At 45.9% G+C, this 18,273-nt stretch overlaps 1 protein-coding gene across 1 annotated transcript in view; it reads left to right on the top strand.

Annotated features, from left to right (window-relative positions):
* Positions 1-13,932, top strand: part of LOC133109476 (voltage-dependent L-type calcium channel subunit alpha-1D-like) — a 42,707-nt gene extending 28,775 nt beyond the window's left edge. The window contains exons 30-46 of the mRNA XM_061218799.1: positions 112-201; positions 1,529-1,654; positions 2,822-2,887; positions 3,261-3,352; positions 3,920-4,079; positions 4,350-4,477; positions 5,239-5,335; positions 5,709-5,811; positions 6,191-6,292; positions 7,573-7,688; positions 8,526-8,657; positions 9,217-9,560; positions 10,275-10,409; positions 10,828-10,988; positions 11,340-11,446; positions 12,548-12,898; positions 13,687-13,932. Of these exons, the coding sequence (XP_061074783.1) occupies positions 112-201; positions 1,529-1,654; positions 2,822-2,887; positions 3,261-3,352; positions 3,920-4,079; positions 4,350-4,477; positions 5,239-5,335; positions 5,709-5,811; positions 6,191-6,292; positions 7,573-7,688; positions 8,526-8,657; positions 9,217-9,560; positions 10,275-10,409; positions 10,828-10,988; positions 11,340-11,446; positions 12,548-12,898; positions 13,687-13,932 (2,556 nt within the window). The remainder of the gene's footprint in view (positions 1-111; positions 202-1,528; positions 1,655-2,821; positions 2,888-3,260; positions 3,353-3,919; positions 4,080-4,349; positions 4,478-5,238; positions 5,336-5,708; positions 5,812-6,190; positions 6,293-7,572; positions 7,689-8,525; positions 8,658-9,216; positions 9,561-10,274; positions 10,410-10,827; positions 10,989-11,339; positions 11,447-12,547; positions 12,899-13,686) is intronic.
* The last annotated feature ends 4,341 nt before the right edge of the window (positions 13,933-18,273 follow it).

Below are 18,273 nucleotides of genomic sequence, written 5' to 3' on the forward strand. Positions count from 1 at the left end.
TGGATAAGAGTGTCTGCTAAATGCCTTGTAATGTAATGTAATATTGTGAGTCTGAGGAGATGCTGTGTTTCTTGGTTTTGTCACGGTGAGCTAAGCAGCACTATTTTACAGCACTACTTCATGGATGCCTGGAACTCGTTCGACGCCCTGATCGTGGTGGGCAGTGTGGTGGATATTGTGGTGACAGAGTTCAGCGTGAGTGTGTGCCGTTGGTGCTGGTGTTACGATATCATCGCTACGGGGGCCATTTATAAATAGATAGGGCCCAGCATTTGATACTTTAATCAGTATGGAACAGGATGATATAAAAAGCGTGAAAAATATGTGTGTGGGCCTTTAAGGTTTTATTTTGATTTATATAGCTGAAAAGCTGTATTTATTCTTACATGATAGTGTCAAGTTAAATGAAAATGCTTAGTACCCATCTAGTACCCCATTGTGTTGCATTAATGACAACAGTACATTGTAAATACATTGCTTGGATATATAGTAACTATAGACATGACTTTTGCTAGATATAAATTAAACATCAATTCCATTTTTTATTTTGTTTTCAAACAGTTAAGAATTTCAAGAGTGCAAAAAAGTTCAGAGAAAACAAATTGATATTTTATCTCATATAGCAAGTAGAAGTTGTTTTGATGCCAACATGAAAGAGTTGCCATCTTTATTTCATTTTTAACTTGTTTTTCTGTGCCTTTTCCCATGTGATCCTCCTCCATGTGGTGTTATGTCTCTGAAATGGCTGCTGATGCCTCTTTCACTGACTCAGAGTGGAGGACATGAAGAGGTAAATATGTCTGTCTGGGACAGATGGCTGTCTCCCTCATAAAATGGTCTTTTACTGTACATTGACATGATTTACAGTAGACACATTTGAGATTTCCAAATATTAATTTTCCAAAAAATGTAATTTAACAGAGACATTTTTGTATTTAATTTAAAAAAGATTACATATTACATATTACTGTAAGCAATTGACTACTTTTTACATAAAAACTTGATCAAGGCTGTCTGAGATCAGAAGCAAAGACCCAACCAAAGTCTGCAGAAAAACTGTGGCAAGTTCTCCAACATGCTTGGAACAACCTCCCTGCTGATTGTCTTAGCCAACGCAACATTTTAACGCCGAAGGGTGGTCACAAAAAATATTGATTTAATTTAAACTATTTGGCAGAATGACTAAAATATCATGTAAAATGTATTGTATGTTTATTTAGGACCTTTCATTGAATTATTTTTGAAAGAATCTTATCGGTACAGACTGTTATACAGGTGCCTAAGACTTTTGCTCAGTACTGTATATTCAACTCCAATTAAGCATTATAATTAATGTACATATCTTGCATATCTATTCCTATTCTTCTATTCCCTCCCCTCTCTCCTCCCTCTCTCTGTGTCTCTCTCTCCTCCTCTCTCTCCTCTCTCCTCTATGTCTCTCTCTCCTCTCTCTCTCCTCTCTCTCTATGTCTCTCTTTCTCTCCTCCTCTCTCTCTGTCTCTCTCTCTCCTCTCTCTCTCTCTCACAGGGGGAGGAGAGCTCTCGAGTCTCCATCACTTTTTTCCGCTTGTTCCGAGTGATGCGTCTGGTGAAGTTGCTCAATAAGGGGGAGGGCATTCGAACCCTCCTCTGGAGTTTCGTAAAATCCCTCCAGGTGCCTTGCGAAGGGTGGCCTTGTGTTCCTCGCATACGCTCAACATTATTGCAAGCTATGAAACACAGACACACAGAAAGCCCACTCACTGCGATGGGTGATGCTATTCCACAAGTGTATCTTATCATTGGACCTGTACCATTAAAAACATCACATCTGTCCGGACGCCGGACAGAAGAACCATGCCCAGACTCAGGGATTAGAATACGGCAGGTTATTAACAGGGGGCAGATCCAACACGTGATCCAGGGACAGGCAATGGTCGTAATCCAGGCAGACAGATACATGCAGGGAGGTCAGAAGAGTAGTCAGCAGAGGTGGTGGTAGTGAGTTCAAAAACAGGAAGGCAGTCCACACAGGCAAAAGTACAAACACGAAATTAAAAAAATAGAAAATACGGGCTAGAACCGGGGGAAAGGAATGAACCAGGACAGACTCAGGAAACAGGAAAAGACGAGCTAGCACTGAACAGAACTTAAACAGGAGTTTAAATAGAAAACAAATTATCAGACAACGAGAAACAGGTGAGAGGCATGACATATAAGGAATGAAATATAAGGAGAGGGAGGCGGAGACCTTAAGTAGGGAACAGGTGAAATGAATGATGAACAGAAAACAGAACTACAGAAAGCAAAGTGGGATATAAAAGACAAAAATGCAGGAGACTTGGGAAAATCCAGAGAGAAGCATAGACACACAGACAACAGGGAAGGGGCAAAGGGTACGGACGTGGCAATATCTAAACATGGAAGCCTGCATTTGATCCTGTATTGTTTAATTATGGATTGTACTGTGATAGTTTTTTGTCAGCACTGTTACATTTGTGTTTTTCCTAAATGTATAGAAGGTTCCCTCATGTGTATTTGTGATGCACTGACTGATGCCTTCATCGTCATCATCATCATCATATCATTACGATAATCATCATCATGTCATCAACTTCCTAATCATAGTGATTATTAATGTTATCGCAATCACAATAATAATGAAGGTAATTCTGAGAGTTATAACAATCACCATACCATACTCATGAGGTCATCATTGGTGCATGTTGCTACTCCTCACCATCAAAATTAGTCAGTTCTCATCATCAAAATGACTATATGAATGAGAATAATAATACTAATAAACAATAATGACCTTCTCTGGTCTCTCCCTCTCTTTCAGGCTCTGCCTTATGTCGCCCTCCTCATTGCCATGATCTTCTTCATTTACGCTGTCATTGGCATGCAGGTGGGACTTTCTGCCTGTGTGTCTGCCTCTCTGTCTGCCTGACTGTCTGCCTGTCTGCCTGTTTGTCTGTTGGCCGTCTTTGTCTGTGTGTCTGCCTGCCTGTCCATCTAACTGCCTGCCTGCTGTTTCTCTCTTCCCTTTCTCGCTTCCCTGCCTGCCTGCCTGTCTGTTGGCTGTCTGGCTGCCTGTCTGTTGGCTGTCTCTGTCTGTCTGTGTGTCTACCTGCCTGTCCATTTGTCTGTTGTTTTTATGTGTCTGCCAGCCTGCTGGCCTGTCTGTCCGTCTGTCTGTCTAACCCCTCCCGTTCTTTGTGCCAGCAATGGCTGCAGCCTGTGTTGACCTGCCCTTCTCCTCCACTCTCCTGTTCCTCCAGACCTTTGGGAAGGTCGCCTTGCTGGACAACACGGACATCAACAGGAACACCAACTTCCAGACCTTTCCGCAGGCTGTCCTGGTGCTGTTCAGGTGAGCCAGTTCACCCGCCGGGGCCATGCAAGACCAACCCCAAACCATACACAGGGCGAATATTAATATCAATAATCAGAATAATAATAAAGTGTGGAGGTGTTAATACTAGTATTAATACAGAGGACCCCTGTGTGTGATGTGAGTATACATTTTGCAATAATACTGTACAGGAGAAGGAATGACTTAATGCAAGACACAGCCGAGTGCAGGAGCTCAGCACAGCAGTGACATTATCTCATGGTCACTCCTTCTCCTGTATTACTGCATATAACAGTTTTACCAATATGTTTATAATGAAAAACAAAATGTAAAGACTGATATTTTAAATCAGGTTCAAAAGTAAGCCGTTTTAACATCAGAACAGAGCTCTTCTGAAGCGTTGCTAGGCTACGTATCTTTGCTACAGCGAGTCGACGGAACATAAGCATAGTGGTTTAGTTTTGTTAAGTTAGGAGTGACTCATCATGTGATAATGTCACTCCTTCGACTGTCTCTCAGCCACTCACAATGCGAGGTTGGAACCGTTGTATAATAGAGAGTATGACTGGTCTGTGGCTGGGGCAGGTGTGCCACGGGAGAGGCCTGGCAGGAGATCATGCTGGGCTGCCTGCCGGGGAAGCGCTGTGACCCCGAGTCAGACTACGAGCCCGGAGAGGAGTTCACCTGCGGCAGCAACTTCGCCTACCTGTACTTCATCAGCTTCTTCATGCTCTGCGCCTTCCTGGTGAGAGAGAGGGAGCGAGGGAGGGAGGAGGAGTATGTGTGTGTGAGAGAGAGGAGGGAGGGAGAGAGGGAGGAGGAGTGTGTGTGTGAGAGAGGAGGGAGGGAGGGAGGTGTGTGTGTATGTGAGAGGGAGGGAGGGAGGGAGGGAGGGAGGTGTGTGTGTGTGTGTGTGAGAGAGAGGGAGAGTGTATGAGAGACGGAAAGAGTGTGTGAGAGAGAGAAAGAGAGCGTACTCACTGTTTATGTGTTGTATGTTTTGGTTTATGTTTAGATCATTAACTTGTTTGTCGCTGTCATCATGGACAACTTTGACTATCTGACACGTGATTGGTCCATCCTGGGTCCCCATCACTTGGATGAGTTCAAAAGAATCTGGTCAGAATATGACCCTGAGGCCAGGTGAGCAGTGTTGTGTCACCGTTATTGAAGTGTGGTAGTGTGGTGTAGCAGTAGTGTGGTAGTGTGGTGTAGCAGTAGTGTGGTTTAGCAGCAGTGTGGTAGTGTGGTGTAGCAGTCGTGTGGTGTAGCAGCAGTGTGGTAGTGTGGTGTAGCAGCAGTGTGGTAGTGTGGTGTAGCAGAAGTGTGGTAGTGTGGTGTAGCAGTGTGGTAGTGTGGTGTAGCAGAAGTGTGGTAGTGTGGTGTAGCAGTGTGGTAGTGTGGTGTAGCAGTAGTGTGGTTTAGCAGCAGTGCAGTAGTGTGGTGCAGCAGCAGTGTGGTAGTGTGGTGTAGCAGTAGTGTGGTTTAGCAGCAGTGTGGTAGTGTGGTGTAGCAGTAGTGTGGTTTAGCAGCAGTGTGGTAGTGTGGTGTAGCAGTAGTGTGGTAGTGTGGTGTAGCAGTAGTGTGGTAGTGTGGTGTAGCAGTAGTGTGGTAGTGTGGTGTAGCAGAAGTGTGGTAGTGTGGTGTAGCAGTAGTGTGGTTTAGCAGCAGTGTGGTAGTGTGGTGTAGCAGTAGTGTGGTAGTGTGGTGTAGCAGAAGTGTGGTAGTGTGGTGTAGCAGTAGTGTGGTGTAGCAGTGCAGTAGTGGGGTGTAGCAGTAGTGTGGTGTAGCAGCAGTGTGGTGTAGCAGTGCAGTAGTGGGGTGTAGCAGCAGGGTGGTGCAGCAGTGCAGTAGTGTGGTGTAGCAGCAGTGTGGTACTCTAGCAGTCTGTGTTCTCCTTGCAGTGGGCGTATAAAGCACCTGGATGTTGTGGCTCTGCTGCGCAGGATCCAGCCTCCTCTGGGGTTCGGCAAACTCTGCCCTCACCGCGTGGCCTGCAGGGTAACCGCCACTGTCTGTGCCAACACCCCCCTGTGTCTGCCCTGTGTCCCCCAAGACCGCTCCCCACTAACCAGGCCCCAAACTCCACACCCACTCCACCCTCAGCTCACCCTGCGGCTCTCCGGGACCAGGAGTGAGGACCACTGCGCTACACTCACTGTGTTGTGGCATTTTAAGAGTGGGTCTCGTGAAACTTCTTACAAACAAGGGGGTTGTAATTATCGTGGGTCATTACTATGTGGGTCTACCTCCTGCTGACACAGTCACTCTGCCACTGCTACTTACAGACAGAAGGTCTGTAACTGTTCCCCTCCCCCCCGCCTCTCAATCCAATTACAAACGTCTCCCTCTTCCTCCCCCCACCCCCCCACAGAGGCTGGTCGCGATGAACATGCCGCTAAACAGTGACGGGACGGTCACGTTCAATGCCACGCTCTTCGCCCTGGTCAGGACCGCCCTGAAGATTAAGACCGAAGGTCAGAGGTCGCCGATATCAGTGTGCCAAATTGTGCATCAGTGATTAAATAACATTTGTTTGTTTTTTTTATTGAGTTGACATTACAGGAAATGCTAATTGAATCCAGGTTGAATTAGTTAATTTAGCAGTATGACAAGGCCGGGTGTGCCAAACCTGGGTCAAGTACATCATTGTTTTGGATTTGAATACTTTCTTGGGCCCGATTGCCTGGTGGAAGTAAGCCAACCAGAAGGGTATTTCATGGGATCCAATGCACCAGACAAGCTCACTGAATCCAAAACGATGACATTTTTGACCCGGGTCTGGGATGCAGGATGGCCGCCCTGACTACGCCTCATTGGCTGCAGTGTGGTGATGCCACGTCTCGTCTCCCTCAGGGCCAGTGGTTCAGGAGAACGAGGAGCTGAGGATCATCATCAAAAAGATCTGGAAGCGAACCAAGGCCAAGACTCTGGACGAGGTGATCCCTCCCCCTGAGGGTAAGACAGCGGTACAGTCTACGCCTGTCATTGGTCAGAATTACAGGTGTATGGAAGCTTTTCAGAATGCCATTGCTATTACATTACAGTTATTTAGCTTACAACTTAACACATGAGGAATGTGACAAATGTCAAAAAAGTATTTGACGGTCAGATGCAACAGTGCCTTCTTGGTATACATCACACCAAGTGCAGTCCATTCGTAGATAGCACCAGTTACATTTACATTTTAGGCATTATCCAGAGCGATAGGAAATAGCAGCAGAATTAATATGTGGAAGGAGAATATAGGATAGAGGGTGATTTCAACAACGTAAATACTGCATAGAATGAAACCCTGAAAGGCTTGGTGCCAAATGCTGCTCATATTACCCGCAACTCACATTGTGGTACTTGTGAATGGCAGTTGGCCTAATTGTTTTTGGGAGCAAGTCATGAATATTTCCAAACATAATCCAAGCAGAAGGTTCCAAGGCAGGGGTGTCCAATCTTTTCCAAAAAGGTCCAGTATGGATACAGTTTTTAGTTTTAGCCCAGCACTATGACACCTGATTGATTGCTAGGTTTCACTAGGCTGACAAGAAGTCTATATCAACCTATTGAAGAGGGATGACTGAATTGTAGGTGAGACAACCGTCATAAATACACTGGGCGTATTTCATAAATACGCTAGCCGTTCTTTCCCTGCGGACATACTAGTGTCTCAAGGCCAGTTTATAGTTCAGCGATGTATGATCATGGCTAGAACGATGTCACCGCTATCATCATTGTGCCCTTCGCTGAGACATAAATTGTATTGAACTTTGACCCCATCGCTGGCTCAATTGTCATGACAACCTTATTATAGAACATTCTCATCTGTAAATATCTTTAGCGAAGTGCCATAAACTAGCATCCATGTCTTGAGCTCACAATGACTCCACTTAAGCGATGCATACTGAGTTCATACTTTTTATGAGCGACAGCATTCAAAATCAAAGTTGAGCCATAATGGAATGTCCATCGACCAATCATGCATCGCTTAACTATAAACTGCCTTTTAGACTTGGTCCATCTTTCAGGCTTCGGGCTAGTGTCATTTACGGATAGTTTATTTAGGAAATTAACTGGCATTAATTGAATGGACTGGAAAATGGCCATCGTTTTCAGATTTCTTTCAATCAGTTAAATCTTATCAGTAAATTCAAGTCGGTAAATTAATTTCCTGAATCGACTGAGCTGAGAAGGAAGTAAGGAATTGAGCGGCTTCCTTTCTGAACCGCCTCATCTCTCCCCCTCAGAGGAGGAAGTGACCGTGGGTAAATTCTACGCCAGCTTCCTGGTCCAGGACTACTTTCGGAAGTTCCGCAAGAGGAAACTGGCCCTCAAAAAGAAGAACAAGTCCTCGGCCCTGCAGGTGAATGGCTCAGCCTGTGATGTCGTCATGCATTACATTACATTACATTATTGCCATTTGGCAGACGCTCTTATCCAGAGTGACATACAGTTGATAAGACTAAGCAGGAGACAATCCTCCCCTGCAGCAATGCAGGGTTAAGGGCCTTGCTCAAGGGCCCAACGGCTTTGCGGATCTTATTGTGGCGACACTGGGGATCGAACCACCGACCAGTCATTTACCTTAACCACTACGCTACAGGCCTGAACTAGAGCCACGTTTTCCACTGGTTTAAAAATGAATGGACCTTCACCTACATGCATGCCCCCTTGCTTCAGTCTGGTGTCTCATGGTAACAAATGAAAACAGATTGCATTGTCTGAGAAACATAAATTGTACAGCACTTTGGATAAAGGCGCTATATGAATCCCAACCATTTACCATTTATCTTAAAACAAGCTAATATTATCTACTTGAGAGAAAAAAGATCTTGAGTCTTATTATAAAACTCACCAAAAGACTAAAATTTTTGCAGTGTGCATTCAGAAAAGACCAAGTACTAAGCTGAAGAATGAATGAGAACACATGCTAATTAGCTCGATAGCTCTATGTGTTCAAGCTCTTCTGGTTGTTGGAGTAAATTTTCTTTGTGTATGTGACTCTCCTGGCTGTTGAGCTCTATCTATCCTTCTATTTATCTATAACACAACTGTGGGTCAGAAGTTTGTTCTTCTTCTTGCTACTTCATTACCTGCGATGGAGGCTAGACATTCTGTTGGACAGAGGATGTGAGTTTTGAAATGTCGCATACTGTACGTATGGACGGCAGTGAGCTGACCGTTCTTGCGGGTCTTCCAGGCCGGACTGCGCACGCTGCAGGACTTGGGCCCAGAGATGAGGCTGGCCATGACCTGCGACCTGGAAGAGGAAGAGGAGGAGGAGGACGTGGTGTTGGACATGGAGGATGAGGACGACGAGACTTTCTACAAGGTTGTGATTGTGTGACAGGAATTAATGTTGTTCACAGTTATATTTTATTTGTTTTTGTTATAACTCTCTCCTAAAGGTACAATAGGTAAGATTTTTGTGTTAAAACATTGTTACCATCCCTTCCTATCATTGAAAAAGGCTCACTGACATTGTTGACTCAACCTCTGCCTGTGTTTATAGTCCTTAAATTCAGGTTTCAAAATATGCAGTTGATGGGCCGGCACTAGCTATACAATAATTCAAGCTCATTGGTTGAAAGTTGGTTCTAATTGCCACAGCCAACAGCGTTTCAACGTCAGCGCATTCACAGAGAAGGGGGAGGGATAAACAGTGTTGTGCTTTGAAGGTGTTTGTTGCTGCTTTTCCTCTCTTGACTGTTAGATGTCGAGTACCTTTAATTCAGTTCAATTCAAGGTGCTCGATTGCCATGAAAAATACAAGCACATACAAATTCAACACCGTCAAAGCATAGGTCACACAAATTATAATAAACTATGTGCAATATGCCTCCCTCTCTCTCTCTCTCTCTCTCTCTCTCTGTCTCTCCCTCCATTCACAGAATGATACCGATTTTGAGGGTCGCTCAGAGTACCCCAGTCCTGATAAGATGGATCTTGGGAGTCCTGGGCCCCCCTTCAACCCCATCCCCCCTTCATCCCCCACCCCTCCTCCGCCCTCCCCCTCGCCTCTCCCACCTCCAGAGACCCCACCCATAGAGAAGCTGTCCAACGGGCGAGTGGCTTACCCGTCCGTCACCACGGAAACTCTATCAAAAACTCCCAACGGAGGCAGTATGGTGGAGTGGGAGGAGCCAGTGATGGAGGAGGAGGAGCCGCGTGAAATTGTTCCTCCTCCAGTGGAGCGTGATGTCATCACACGGCAACCCAAACCTGTCACTAACAGGTACATAACCCACACCTATCACTAAGAGGTACATAACCCACACCTGTCACTAACAGGTACATAACCCACACCTGTCACTAACAGGTACATAACCCTAACCTGCCACTAACAGAACTGTTTAAGAATGGTTTAATCGACAACTTCTACCGAAGTACGCCAACTGTAGGCTATGTCCGAGCAGAGGCTAGTGCAGGGGATTGAAACTTGAGTGGTGGTGACGTGATGTGGTGGAATGGCACAGTCTGTTGTGGCTTCAATAGCCACGTGTTAGCGATTTATTAAAGCACATAACAGCTTTAAAATTAATGGTTGACATATTAACGGGTGTAATTTATGTCTTAGATCTGGCCTTCATTTTGAGCAGGGATTACAGTTATGTGCAGTGTTAGTGCCACTCTTCCCCCATAGACTGTCTCTCTCTCCCGCTCTCCCTTTCTCTTCTCTTTCTCTCTCCTCTCTATCTTACTCTCTCCTCCCTCTCTCTCTCCCTCTCTCTCCTCTCTCTCCCCCTCTCTCTCTCTCCTCTCTATCTTACTCTCTCTCTCCCCCTCTCTCCTCTCTTACTCTCTCCTCCTTCTCTCTCTCCCTCTCTCTCCTCTCTCTCTTACTCTCTATTCTCCCTCTCTCTCCCCTCTCTTACTATCTTCTCCCTCCCTCTCTCTCCCTCTCTCCCCCTCTCTCTCTCTCTCCCCTCTCTCCTTCCCTTCTGCTCAGCTTACCTAGGGGGGATGCAGGCGATGGATATTCGCTCCTCCCTCAGGAGGAAGAAGAGATGGAGGTGACCTACTCTGGAGAGCAGGGTTACAACAGCAGGGAGGAGGACACAGAGAGCGTAGCATCACAAGACAGGTAGAGAGGCGCGAAGAGCGAGCGAGGGAGGGAGAGAGGGACAGAGGGTGTGTGTGTGTGTGTGTGTATGTGTGTGTGTGTGAGAGAGAGAGAGAAAAAGAGAGAGAGAACATCTGTGTTTTGACAGTAGGCCCGCTGTTGTTCTTGAATGGTTAGGCCTAGTGTGGGATGTGCCATGGTCTGTTTAGGCACTGCTCCAGTGTGTGGATGAGCCCCACGGTCTGGTATCTTGATGGTGTTACATCTAACCCAATGTTTCAACCGTCTCAGTCTCCCCTACACATATTACTGTACCGCGGTTGTCCCCCATCCCAGGATATTAGCCCTGGCACCCCTCTCCCGACCTTCAGATGCCCCTCCTTCCCAGCATCCTTTGCCCATCTGGCCTAGAATGTGTATTTCTGGCTTCTCCTCGCAGGCATTGGTTCCCAGAGCCTCCGGCGCCGTACCCTGGACACCGTGAACGCGCGCACAACGCCTCGCCTACCGGCCACGTGACACATGCTAATCACTACGGCAATGGCTACACCAAGCCTCAGCAGCCACCTCGACGCCGGCTACTTCCTGCGACTCCCACGGGTGAATATAACACTAATATTAGTATATCGGTCTAATTATACTTGTGTATGAAAAAGTAGAGTAGAAATTTAATGTGTAAAAAAGTGTTACTCTTTCAACACAGCGTCATGTTATGGTTATTACATCATATCTACATAATATCCGTAATACCTGGTACAATTTTAATGCTGGTAGCATGCATGTGATGTTAGAAGAAATAGCTAAATAAAACCGTGTGGTCAGAGCAATTCAATTGTTTTCTTAACACATTAAATGTAACATTTCCCTATATGCATGTGTGTATATGTCAGTTTGTCCTTTAACCTACTTTTCTTTTCTTTTTTTTCTCTCTCTCCCTCCCTCTCTTTCCAGGCCAAAAGCCTGTTTTTAACGTCCAGTCTCTGAGGCGACAGGACAGTAATGAGGACATCCCAAGCACCTACCATCAGAACGCACCTCTCAGCAGGCTACACACACAGGTAACACACACACACAGGTAACACACACACAGAGGTAACAAACACCCACAGGTAACACACACACACAGGTAACACACACACAGGTAACAAACACACACAGGTAACAACCACACACACACACACAGGTAACACACACACACACACACACAGGTAACACACACACACACACACAGGTAACACACACACACACAGGTAACACACACACACAGGTAACACACACACAGGTAACAACCACACACACACACACAGGTAACACACACACACACACACACACACAGGTAACACACACACACACACACAAACACACACAGGTAACACACACACACAGGTAACACACACACACACAGGTAACACACACACACAGGTAACAACCACACACACAGGTAACACATACACACAGGTAACAAACACAAACACACACACACACACACACACACACACAGGTAACAAACACACACACACACACACACACAGGTAACAAACACACACACACACACACACAGGCAACAAACACATGCACACACAGGTAACAGACACATACAGACACAGGTAACAGACACATACACACATTCACAGACACATTCACACAGGCAACAAACACACGCAGGCAACAAACACACACGGGTAACAAACGCACACATTCACACAGGCAACAAACCCAAACACACACGGGTAACAAACACATACACACACAGGCAACAGACACACACATAGACAGGTAATAAACAACATATACACATACACAAGCACACAGGTAACAAACACACATACAAACACACACATACACAGGTAACAAACACATACAAACACAGGTAACAAACACACACACACACACAGGTAACAAACACATATGCATACACATACACACACACACACACAAGTAACAAGCACACACACACACATACACACACAGGTAACAAACACATACACACACACAGGTATCACACACAGGTAACAAACACATACACACACACAGGTAACAAACACACACACACACACAGGTAACAAACACACACAAACACACACACACACACACACACCGACACAGTGTGCTTCCCCCGGGTGGGGGCTCAGCAGTGTGTCTGTCTCTGACCCCTGCAGACCTACGTCAGCGGTGACTCCCGCCGCGGCAGCGTGGCCTCCATGGCGTCTTCCTCCGCCTCCTGGGCCAACGGCAGCACCAACCCCCGGCGTGGGAGGCTCCTGTACGCCCCTCTCATCCTGGTGGAGGAGGAGGGCCAGGGCCAGGGCCAGGGCCTGGGCCTGGGCCAGGGGCCCGGGAGGCTGGCCGGGGCCTGGGCGGACGGGAACATGACGGTCCCAGCACCCCCCCGACAGGACTGGTACACGGGGCCCCCGGGGGGCCAGGCCGGGGTCTACAGCAGCCTGAGAGCCCCCACACAGCCGGCGTACCAGTACAATAAGGGCAGCGCTGAGAGCCTGGTGGAGTCGGTGAGTGTGTCTACTGGATACTAACCTCCCTGCTGTAGAATCCGGCTATGGCAGCTTGACCAGCTTGAAAATTGAGCTGGCCAAGCTGGTCATAAAGCTGGTCTGGCTGGGTTTGAGCTGGTCTAGTGCTGGTAGCTTATCTGAGCTCTTTTTCAAAACATTGCTTGAGCTGGTCAAACTGTTTCCAACCTAGGCTTGAGCTGTTTTTTTCAGCAGGGCTGCATGCAGCGTGTTTTCTAGCTGGCCTTTGTCAGGACCTGTCTCGATTTTATGACACCTACTCTGTAGAAAGTGGTGGAGGGCATCTTTTCTGCTGTGGCTAGGCAACCACACTCCGCACCTGTCAATCACTTGGCTAATGTTGCTAACGGAATTAGCAAACCGCCGAAAAGTTTAGTTTGGTTAAAAACACACTCCCATATTCATGCTACATATCTGCATAGCGCTGGCTATAGACACACATACATTCATGCGGCATATCTGCATAGCGCTGGCTATAGACACACATACATTCATCCGGCATATCTGCATAGCGCTGGCTATAGACACACATACATTCATGCTACATATCTGCATAGCGCTGGCTATAGACACACATACATTCATGCGGCATATCTGCATAGCGCTGGCTATAGACACACATACATTCATGCTGCATATCTGCATAGCGCTGGCTATAGACACACATGCATTCATGCTACACACCTGCGTAGTCCATAATCAGAGTGGTTTTTGAGCAGCACCACTGTGCTGTTATTGGAGAGTGAAGGCATACTTCTTTCTCCCAGGTCCTGATCTCTGAGGGGCTGGGTCTCTACGCCAAGGACCCCAAATTTGTGGCCTTTGCCAAGCGGGAGATAGCCGACGCCTGTGATATGACCATGGACGAGATGGAGAACGTGGCCAGCGACCTGCTGCAGAGGGGGGTGGGGGCGAGTGGCCGTTTCGGGGTCCTGTACGATGACGAGGATTCCATCAGGGCCCACGCAGAAGAGGAGCTGGGGGACGAGATGACCTGCGTCAGCACCTTCTGAACGGCGTGTACAGAGACCGTACCATTCTACATGGGGGGGGCCAGCATAGCCTGGCCTGTACCATTTCACAAATGGGGGTTTACCATTGCACAAGGGTGGGGGCGAACACTGCAGGGCTGGGCATGGTTGGGGGCGCGCTAATGGGCCTGTACCATTCCACACAGGGTGGGGTCTGTAGCATTCCAGGCCTTGGAAGTCTGACCCAGAGCAAAACTGCATGGTAGCTGCAAATGCAGCCAGAAGCAGCACAGTGCGTGATGTTGTTCTTGTGCGACGAGTTGCTAACAACTTAGCCGTAGCAATTTGCTTTTTAAATGTACACAGATTTCTTTTTTTTTCAAAACATTCATTTCTCGCCTGTCAAGTTTTTTGATCCGGAAGTCTAGAAAATGCTAACGAATCATAGATATTTATGAAGGGAATTACGACATGACTTCTGAGGCCTATTGGAGCGGGAGGACAATGCAGGACCTATATAATTCCATGCTAATCTAGGTCCTCAAGAAAGAATTGATGAAAATAAAATAAATCTATCCTGGATATTCTTGTATATTTAACATGCAGTTGGTTACCATTTTGGTGTGTAGTATTTGTAAATAAATCTATTTATAGCAAAATGATTAATGGAAGTGCATCTCAACATTTCAAATGTCAACTTTCTCAATAGTTATAATTATTTCCCTGCTAATTCATATTGAAATAACTGCAATGTATGCCAGTGTGTATTATTTTGAGCTGAAATCTGACTCTGAAAGCCGACTGTTATAAACTGACTGAAATAAACCTTGTGTTTCTGCTTTGCTTGTGGCTTTGGTTTTGAAGTCACGCTTGTGATGGCGGAACCAGGAGCTGTACTGAGTCTGCTTACTTACTGGACGCACAGTATGATGTAAACAGTTAATTGGGGTTCAGAATCATTATGGATTATTTTATTTCTGCTGGAGAGACACATGATGAAAGGGGTTCAATATTGTATCAGTGACTCACCAAGTTTAACCAATCATTGTGTTTTACTGTAGAGAACAGAATTTATTGACTGGGTAAAAATCAATACGTGACAGCTTGCAGTGGCTCTGATCACAAAAAGGTCCATGAAACCTCTCTCTCCCATATAGAAGTTTGCTTTTCTGCCATAAGCACACTCGCATTCAAATGACCCGCCCAGGCAAAGTGGGGTCACTGCTGATGGACAGGTGACAGTATGGAAATGATTTCATTGCAGCCAGATAGCAGGGCAGTGCAGTAATCTAGTCTAGATGCAACACAGGCATGGATCAATTTCTCTGCAACTAAAAAAAATGAATGTCAAAGGTCAGATCCACACACCCTATAGCCTACAGTCCCACACATGCTACAAATCTGACCAACCTATGTCTAGAAGTGACATTATTGTAGCGAGTCTGTCCACTTCCCTCCTGTTGACACTAAGGGTGCTGATGCCAGTAAATCCTCATTTCCAGGAGTGCAAGGTAATGCCAAATTCCCACAGCAGAATTGCAGAATTGGTCATTTGGGGGGTTCAATTATTTTGGCCACAAGATTTCTCTGTATGTTGCTCAAGCAATTAACAAGATTTTCTCTACATATGTACATGTTGATTTGGGATAATATTTTGGTTTTAGGTACTTACGTATTCTTGAATTTATTTTAACAACATGTACAACACATCAAAATCAGGAGCTCAGTGTTTCCATCGTAAGTAAAATGTGTTTTTACTTCATTTCCAATTTACTTTCAATTAATATCTGTCTCCCAGTGGTGGGAGGAGCTTCCTTTTTTGAATGGTAAATTTAAAGGAGCAACTGTGTACCTCCAAGCTGTTGAATATTTCCAGCGCACATTATATTTTCTAGTCCAGAGGAAGCATGTTGCTTAGCTAAATCAGATGCCATTGACTGAAAACAATTTGTCAACAAATTGCCAAGCATATGGATGTTGTTCTGTTGAGCTAATGAGTAATAGGTCCAGTTAGATATTTGTAGTTTTGTGAACTTTTCTTATTCCCTTCAAATACAAAACTAAAATAACGTTCATGTAACTAAGAATTAAACACTGGACCAAAATGAAAAATAAAGGTGTCTGTGGGGTAAAAGCAAACAAGACATAAAATTACATCCATCCATTTTCTATAACACTTCTAGTCAGTCTTGCAGAGGACAGGAGACAATCCTCCCCTGGAGCAATGCAGGGTTAAGGGCCTTGCTCAAGGGCCCAACGGCTGTGTGGATCTTATTGTGGCTACACTGGGGATCGATCCATTGATCTCACGTGTCCCAGTCATGTGCCTTAACCACTACGCCACAGGCCACTACTTTAGGTGGGGCGGGCCAGGACTTGATAATGGTGAATTAGTAGCTTTATTATTCAATATTATTTAATAATATGATTAATGGTCAATTAAGAGCAAAAGATTGAGCCATAATCGAAAATAAATACATTGTGGCAGCTAGGCCTAGCACGCAGGGACACCATGGGTCCTCATGGGCTTCCTATTTTCCTCAGCCAGTTCTCCAGCCCTAGGGGAAATCCTTGAGCCACAAATCCACAGTATAATTGTCAGTCCACAGTTTTGTTCCAGCCCTCAATCAGCAATTTTATATATAATTGTAATGGATGTGTCCTCTGCCTTGTGCCCTGTGCCTTATGCCCTGTATCCTGTATTCTGTCCCCAGTGTCCTGGGCCCTGTGTCCTGTTTCCAGTCCTCAGTGTCCTGTGTCCTGTGTGTGCCTTGTGTCCTGTGTCCTGTGTCCTGTACCCTGTGCCTTGTGCCCTGTGTCCTGTATCCTGTCCCCTGTGTTCTGTGCCCTGTGTGTGTCTTGTGCCCTGTGCCCTGTTCTCTGTGCCTTGTGCCCTGTGTCCTGTTCCCTGTGCCTTGTGCCCTGTGTCCTGTTCCCTGTATCCTGTTCCACGTGTCCTGTGCCCTGTGCCCTGTTCCCTGTGTTCTGTGCCCTGTGTCCTGTTCCCTGTGTTCTGTGCCCTGTGTTTCATGCCCTGCGCCCTGTGTCCTGTTCCCTGTGCCTTGTGCCCTGTCCTGTTCCCTGTCTCCTGTCCCCCGTGTGTCCTGTGCCCTGTTCCCTGTGTTCTGTGCCCTGTGCCCTGTGTGTGTCTTGTGCCTTGTGCCCTGTATCCTGTTCCCTGTATTCTGTGCCCTGTGCCTTGTGTCCTGGACTCAACTATCTCCTCAGAAGTCTCAGCCAAAAAAAGCTCCCTTGCAGTTCCTCTGTTTCTGCTAAAGTTGCTGCTGATACACAGTTCAGCCCACCTGTGGCTCCTGCTTGTTGGGGGAAATTTGGGCGACCTGTGAGAGGCTGGAGCTCTCCACAATCCATTTTTTACCTTTTTTTGGAGCCACATCAGTTACAGGCGTGGCGGCTGGGGAGAGGTGGATCCACAGGTCGATTATTTATATGTCAGGCTTTCCGCAAAAAAAAAGACTTCTGCAAAAGATGCGCTGATGTTTTCTTGCTCAAAGGAAAGATTGGGAGTTCCTAACTTCTACTTCTAGCTCCTAGAAGGAACATTTAAGGGGTTTGAATGCCCTTAAAGATGGTGGACCTCAATTGATTTCCAGGTCAGGAGCAAGGAAAAGAAAAAAGAGGTGAAAAATAAGCCATTTTGAACGAGCCCCTGGCCTTCCAGAACCATCCTTAAGGCCCTTCAGCTGTAGAATGGCCTCTCTGCATAGTGCTGTAGGTGCTTCTGCAGTTCTGCATGGCACCGATCCATTATAGCGTTTAGGCACAGATCATCAGATTATAAAATGAGGGTAGCAGTTTTGCTCAACAAACATTTGGCAGCTGTTGTTTTTTCGGAAAACTGACGGTTCCCTTATTCCGTCCTCCCCTGTATGTTCTTATATTATGTGGTCCCTGAACTGTCATTGGTTTCATTTTTTAATACTAAAGATGGCTTTGTTTTATGATGGCATGAAACCTCATATTAAAAGTACTATTTCAAGATTATAATTTAACCCTTTATGGTCTAACCAAAGATTGTTCTTAACTGAACATTCTAAAGATAATGTAACAACCACTACTACTAATTAAAGCAATGGAATGACAGAATTAAAATAATAATAGTCTGTTCTTCAAAGGATTTACCTTTCTAATTTATTTGCGTTCTTGCTTACGGAACAGAACCTGGGATGTGAAATATTACTTGTTCACAAAAACAGATTTGGGACGGTTCTGGGTTTTAACTCAGTGCAGTTATCAATTTTGCAAAATAATCCTGCTTCGTTACACAGGAAACACCCAAAATAAACAAAACACGCAGCTTTTGAGTTCATGCAGCCAAATTACAATGCGCATGCTCGCGCACACTCCGTTCTATTTGTTTAC

This window comes from Conger conger, chromosome 14 (assembly GCF_963514075.1).
Source record: "Conger conger chromosome 14, fConCon1.1, whole genome shotgun sequence".
Taxonomy (NCBI): Eukaryota; Metazoa; Chordata; class Actinopteri; order Anguilliformes; family Congridae; genus Conger; species Conger conger.